General features: G+C 52.8%; 1 protein-coding gene across 3 annotated transcripts in view; it reads left to right on the top strand.

Moving 5' to 3' along the window:
- The window catches only part of RNF220 (ring finger protein 220), a 211,039-nt gene extending 205,572 nt beyond the window's left edge, over window positions 1–5,467 (top strand). For all 3 annotated transcript variants that reach the window (XM_063104737.1, XM_063104738.1, XM_063104739.1), the window contains 3 exons: window positions 3,419–3,527; window positions 3,662–3,736; window positions 4,464–5,467. In XM_063104737.1, the coding sequence (XP_062960807.1) occupies window positions 3,419–3,527; window positions 3,662–3,736; window positions 4,464–4,535 (256 nt within the window). In that variant the 3' untranslated portion in view covers window positions 4,536–5,467. The remainder of the gene's footprint in view (window positions 1–3,418; window positions 3,528–3,661; window positions 3,737–4,463) is intronic.
- The last annotated feature ends 1,278 nt before the right edge of the window (window positions 5,468–6,745 follow it).

The raw sequence follows: 6,745 nt of genomic DNA on the forward strand, positions 1-6,745 counted from the left end.
TTCCCTCCATTTTGTGTTGTCATAAATTCATTCCAGCCCGTTGTGGTTGATCAGTTTATCTCGGCCGGGCCGCGAGTGTTGCTGGCATGATGTATGGGCCGCAGCGCAGGGCCCGGCTGCCCATGAATCACCGCAGCTGCTCCATGTCAGCGCTGGAGCGGGCCGTACAGGCTCGGCGCAACCAGCTTGGGGGGGTGGGGATGACGTATGGATGTTTATTTAATAATTCTCTCCTACTCCAGCTGAGCAGGGCGGGTGGGGCCATAAGGGGCACCCACCCTCGTCTGGAGGGGCTGCTCATAAATCAGAAAGACAAGATCATTAATCAGAGATGGCGCCTGAGGGGGAGGTGGGGGCCAGAGCCAGTGGCCATCCATGATGGTACTACCCACCAAGGCTGGGGGAAGTCAGGACTTCTATCCCACCTGTGTGAGCACAGGCTTCAGTAAGCAGGGCTCTCTGGGACAAGTTGGGGACTGGTTCAGTCATGTGCAGAGATCTCCATGGGGTCTGGATCTGCCAAGACTGGGGCCCTTCAGTCCCCATGACTTATCTCTTCCTCATCCACACAGTATGGGTTCCCACCCTAGATCTGTTTCACAACCCAGAGAAGGGGAAAGGAAGAATGCCCTGGTTTTCTCCAGGAATCTTTCCACCCCTTGCCCCAGAGGGGCTCAGGAGTAGCTCACACCAACCTGGGTCAAGGGCTAGAGGATTGGGTATTTCACCAGAGCAAAGATTAGAGGCTAGGTGTGTGCTGAGCAAATCAAGGAGAGGTGGGATCAGGAGTTGGATATTAGCCCTCGATGTGGCCTTGGAGCTCTTGGAGATGGAGCAGGAAATGGCTTCATTCTCTTGACTGTATCCTACTTTTTTTTTTTTTGTCTTTCCAGCTCTAGTTCATTCTCTGGTTTGGGAATTCGTTCTCCACTCTAGTGTAGGCTGCCCACCAGCTCCAGGTCTTAGTTTTCCCATCTTTGAAAAAACCACATAGGACCAGGCACATTCTCCTCCTGGAGATGAAGAGAAACCATCCTTGTCTCCTTGTCAGGGATTTACCAGCAATCCAGAAGGGGATAGCACATATGGTATTGGGCAAAATGCCAGGGAAAGAGCCACCTGTGCGGGTGCTTGGGAGGAGGGAAGGGGTATGAAGGCTTCAAGAGCCAAAAGGTTGAATGGAAGCTCCCAGGGAATCAGCTAGTACCAGGAGGAACTGGAGGCGGAGCTGTTCTCAGAGTACCTGGAGAGAGGCAGGGCAGAGAGAATCACAGACCTGTGGGGTGGTGGGTCTAGAGCGTTACCAATATAGGGACATGGCCATTGCACCCTAAATGAAAAAGGGCAGAGGTTAACATTTGTTGTTGCCCATGAAATGTTACCATTACTCTCCCTGCACCCCCCATTACCACTTGCACCCAGCAGTGACAGACCACCTGTAAGTTCTCGAGCTTTCTGAGCTGATTATCTCCCCCAAGCTGTCAGAACAGGCCCTCCCCCAGGAGATTATCCTTGCCTACACCACACCTCACTTGTGGTTCTACCTGTGACCTCCACCTCCACCTCCACCTCCACCTCCACCTCCACCTCCGTCCGGGTTTTGCTTCCTGATTGAATCTATCTTTTAGCCTGAATTCAGCTCTTCTGTTACACCCTCTTCCAACATCCTCCACAGCTTCCCACTGCCCATAAGATTAACATCAATTCCTGATTGTAGCGTTTGAGGTTCTCCCACACACGCTCTTTCTCACTTTAGTGCCTTCTGCTTACCTAGGTGAGCCTTTCATCTGGACCTGACTCTTAGGCCTCTTGGCTTTTGTTTCTGCTGTTCCCTTCACCTGGAGACCCAGCTCCTCCTGGGTATAGCCAGTGTAGAGTAATGGCTAATCACAGTTAACAGTTGATCACAGACTCAGGCTGTTGGAGTTTGAATCCCATTTTCTCCACTGTATGTGAACCTTGGGCAAGCTACTTTATTCTTTGCTTTAGTTTTTTCATATATAAAATGGGAATACAGCATTAGAATCTTCTCATGGGGTTTTTGTGAGGTGTAAATAAGATGATAATCATCGATCCCTCAGTACAATCCCTGGCATTTAGTAAGTGCTTAATAAATTTTAGCTGTTTTATTTGTATCATCATTATTATTATTCCCTAAGGCCCATCTCCAGTACCGTCTTTTCTACTCTTCCAGGAAGCATTCTTCTCCCTCTGTGAGCTCCCCTGGGTCTTGTTCACATATTTTAGTAGGGGTGGAAGGGATCCTTGAGATAGTCTTAGCTGTTCCCTGTTCAGCCATGCAGCCCTGAGAGTCTTGGAAAAGCTGTAGGGACCTTCTGGTGCCAGGCGTGGACAACAGGCTGAGGACTACTAGGGTGTCTGTGCCTAGGAAGAAAGAACAAGGATCCCTTGAGGTAGGCCAGGCCTGTGGCAAAGGGACGTAGATTCTGTGGGATTTGTCTAGTCCCTACATCTGTCACCCTTTCCCTGGAGGTTAACTGGCTGTTCGTCGAACAGATGTTTGCTCATGCTCCCATGCCTGAAGTGGGGCTGATATCCACTATAAATATTGGTCAAGTGAGCAGCCTGCCCTCAAGGAACTCAGCTTAGCAGAGGAGACAAAGACCTTTGCAGTCACACACTGCTGTGGTGAAGTTCAGTTCCCGCTGGGCAGGTTGGAGAAGGCTTCTCAGATGAGGTAGGAATTAAACTAGGCCTAAACGATGAGGCAGAGCTAGTGAGCTTGGAGGTGGGAAGATCCAGAAAAAAACAAAGTGCAGAGAGGCTGAGGGAGTGAAAAAGGGTCGTATGTGTGGAGACATTTAGTAGTTTGGTGTGGATGGAGCAGCTCGCTGAGGGGTGTGGCTGGCTCTAGGGATGGACCAAGGAGTTTGGTTGAGAGCATTACTCTGAGGGAGACATTGAAACGTCGGAAGTAAAAATGATCAGGTTTGCTTTTAGAGTGTAAATTCTTCTAGGTGCTGGGAGAATGAAATGGAGATGAGGGGACTGGAGGCAGAGAGGCTGTTTAGAAGGTTAGTGGAGTGGAATAATCCATGGAAGAAATCATGAGAGCCCAGACTCGTGGTGATAAGGATGGCAGGAAGTGGAGAGAATCCAGAGACCTTAGGAGAGAGATGGCAAATTTTGAGTGTGGGGTGACTGAGAAGGAGTGGTTGAGAATGGCTCCCAGGTGTCTGGTTTAGAAATTCATCAGGATGGAGGTGGAGGAACAGAGAGGGTGAGGAGTTTAGGTCTGGAATGTGGAGTTTGCAGATGTGGGATATCGGAGAAGGGGGTGGGCAGGGATGTGTAGAAGACGTTTCTTTATGTGGTTCTGGAATTTGAGGGAGGTGTGGGCTGGAGGTTCAGACTGGGGGTGCCAGCCTGCTGCCCAGCTGTGTTGTCCTCATTACAGAATCACCGAAGATTCAGCTGTGACCACGTTTGAGGCCCTGAAGGCTCGGGTCAGGGAGCTTGAACGGCAGCTATCTCGTGGGGACCGTTACAAATGCCTCATCTGCATGGTGAGTAGAAGGGAACTTGGGGGCCCTCGGAGCAGTGAGTGGGGGTTGGGGAGGGTCTCTGCACTGCAATCTGGGCTCTTCAGAGGATGGGCTTGCCTCAACAGTGACCCCTTCTCTGCCCACCTCCTCCCTAGGACTCATACTCGATGCCCCTAACGTCCATCCAGTGTTGGCACGTGCACTGTGAGGAGTGCTGGCTGCGGACCCTGGTGAGGTGGCATGGGGGTTGGCGAGTGGGTGGCAGTTTGGGTACTGCCCAAATGTCCATGCATATGCTTGAGCCTGCTTGGGGGAAGTAGAGAGAGCAGAAGCAGAGAAGAGAGCAAGAAGCCGAGATGTCTACCCCCAGCTCACTGCATTACCTCCTCCCCCACTGCATGCTTATTAAATTCCCCCTTCCCTGGGTTCACTGTATGCTCCCTGCCTCCACCCCAGAAGGCCCACTGCATCCCACACATTGGGGAGAATCCAGGTCAGGAGCAGGCTAGTTGTGGGTAAGCAGGACCAGGGCCTTGGCCCCTCCCCCTCCCATTACTACGCTCCTTCTGCTCCTGCCCCTGTTCTTCGCTCAGGAGCAGCCATTAAAATGTCGCCCGGAGACAGCAATAAAAGGCTCGGACGTGGGCTCTGTGTCCTGATCAAAGGCCGCGTGTAATCTCGTTAGGGCCGCAGCAGCCACAGCTGGACCCAGCCTTGTTCTCATTACCGGGGCTCCCGCTGCGGGGCTGGCCAGGCGGTTTGATCCTGGCATCCCCCCAACACAGGAGCGTGCGTGCCTGCTCACAGAGGCTGCCTGTGTATCCCCAGCCTGGGCTGACAGGACCAAGGTCCCAGCACACACTGGTGCAGAGAGACATGGCTGCAGGCCCAGGTGCTCACATGCACAAATATGTGGCACGTAGTGTTTAACCAGAGCCCACCCTGTCCTCCCTGCAGGGTGCCAAGAAGCTCTGCCCTCAGTGCAACACGATCACAGCGCCTGGAGACCTGCGGAGGATCTACTTGTGAGCTAGCTACCCAGGCAGGACTTGCCTCAACCAGCCCCACCTGCCCCCAGCCTCTGTGACAGTGACACTCTCCCCTTGTACATACTTGCACACAGGTTCCCCGTGTACATACATGCACATACTCACACACATGCACACACGCACATACACACAGGACTCTGGAGCCAGAGTGGAGGCTGAGGCCCAGGACCTGCCTCCTAGCTCCCACCAGGTTTGGGGACACCTATTCCAACCTTTGTTCCCAGAGTGGGGCAGGGAGGTGGGGGTGGGAGGAGTAACGGGGCAAGGCTCCTGAGATCCAGCCCCCTGACAGACAGACAGACAGACATGCAAACACCAGACTGAAGCACATGTAATATAGACCATGTATGTTTACAATGTTGTGTATAAATGGAACAACTCCTTGCCCTCCGCCCCATCCACTTCCCCTTTGGTTGTATGATTTTCTTTTTTTTAAGAACCCCTGGAAGCAATGCCTCCTTCAGGGCTGACTGGGGGCTCGGCCCGTCCGCCTCTGGGGGTGCCTGCCTCTTCCCTCTCCCATGGCGTCCCTTCCCTCTCCCATGTGCTCGGTGTTCAGTGGTGTATATTTCTTCTCCCAGACATGGGGCACATGCCCCGAGGGACATGGTCCTCTCCTTAGTCTTAGCTCATGGGGCTCTTTATAAAGAGTCGGGGGAGGGGGGACAGGAAATGGGAACCGAGCTGAAGCAGAGGCTGTGACTGGGGCTGGAGGAGGGTGCTCCTGGCTACTCAGCCTTCTGCTGAGAACCATTCCTGGGATCAGAGCTGCTGTTCCAGGGAAGAAGTGTTGTCTCCCCCGCCCCTTTCGTGGGCCCCATGGTGTGATGCTGTGTCTGTATATTCTATACAAAGGTACTTGTCCTTTCCGTTTGTAAACTACATTTGACATGGATTAAACCAATATAAACAGCTGCTGTCTGTGTATGTGTGTGGGGAGGGCATGCTGATACAAGGGGTGGGGTGAAGGGAAGTAGGCTGAGGCAGTTAAGGGGTTAATTCCTGGCAGCAGTATGGGGGAAGGACTTAGCTATAGGTGTGTACAGCCAACAGGGTTGGTATGCTCAGAGGCCCTGGAGCATTCTCTCTGGGGTGGGGGTGGGGGTGGGGATCTGGGCTCCTGACTATTGATGGATAGGGGCTCTAGGTTAATTCCTTATTGATGCAGAATCGTCAGCTCATTAATCACAGAAGAGGTCAGAGCTTGGGGGTACAGAGGGGATGTAAGCTCTATCCCCCAACCTAGGGCAGAAGAAGCTACAAGCTTGGGTGAAAACATAAGCTCCAGGTCTATCCCTTTCTAATTCCCTGGAACATGCCAGGGACCACAGTGGGGTCACCATCTCAGTCTCCCGGCATTTGTTCTATTCTCCATCCTCGTGACCAATGGCCTGGTATAGTTACGATCTAGATCCTCAAATGGAAACAGTAGAAACCCTTATTATCTAAGATGGAACCGTAAGTCACGGCTGGGCTGCTAGCACTGGAGAGACAGCACTTGGTTGGTTATCCCCTCAGCTCCCCACTGCGAGGTAGACCTGCATCCTGGGTGCCCCTCAGGCAGGTGCTCAAAGCTGCAGACAGTCCTTGCCCACAACAGAAAGCTGTTTTGAGAAAAAAAGATTCTGCTAAAATTCAAGGCCCCAGAGTATCTCCATGACTCCAGACTCCTTTCCTTTACACAGCCTCACATGCCAGGCCCACCTTCCATTTCCTGCATCCCTAACCCAAGACACCCATTTCCTCTGGGATGCCTGCGGGCACTACTACAGAACTGGGTCCAAATGGCAGTTCCTGCCTTCCCTGGCACCCAGATGAAGCACAGAAGACAAGTCACCTGTGGTTGGAGCCCAGTGAAGGCCCTTCGCAGCCCCATACCCAGCTTGATGGCACCAAATATCCTGAACCCAGGGATCCTGGTGCCGGAGATCATGGGGAATGCATATGGCCTCTGTTGAGGTGAGGTGGAGCAGCCTCAGGACACCTGAGGGTTTGGGAAAGCGGGTTTGGAAGAGTGCCAGGGAGGTGAGGGCAGTGGAGTGAGGAAGAGGCAGCTCTTAAATGTCTAGCTCCCATCAGGCTGACTCCTCTTATGTATCTATTCTCCCCTCTCCCTGACTGAGATTCAGTAGCTCCTTGATAGCTGGTTACCCCCACCCTGGGGGCCGTATGCTCTCTAATAGAGGACAT

This window comes from Cynocephalus volans, chromosome 8 (assembly GCF_027409185.1).
Source record: "Cynocephalus volans isolate mCynVol1 chromosome 8, mCynVol1.pri, whole genome shotgun sequence".
Lineage (NCBI taxonomy): Eukaryota > Metazoa > Chordata > Mammalia > Dermoptera > Cynocephalidae > Cynocephalus > Cynocephalus volans.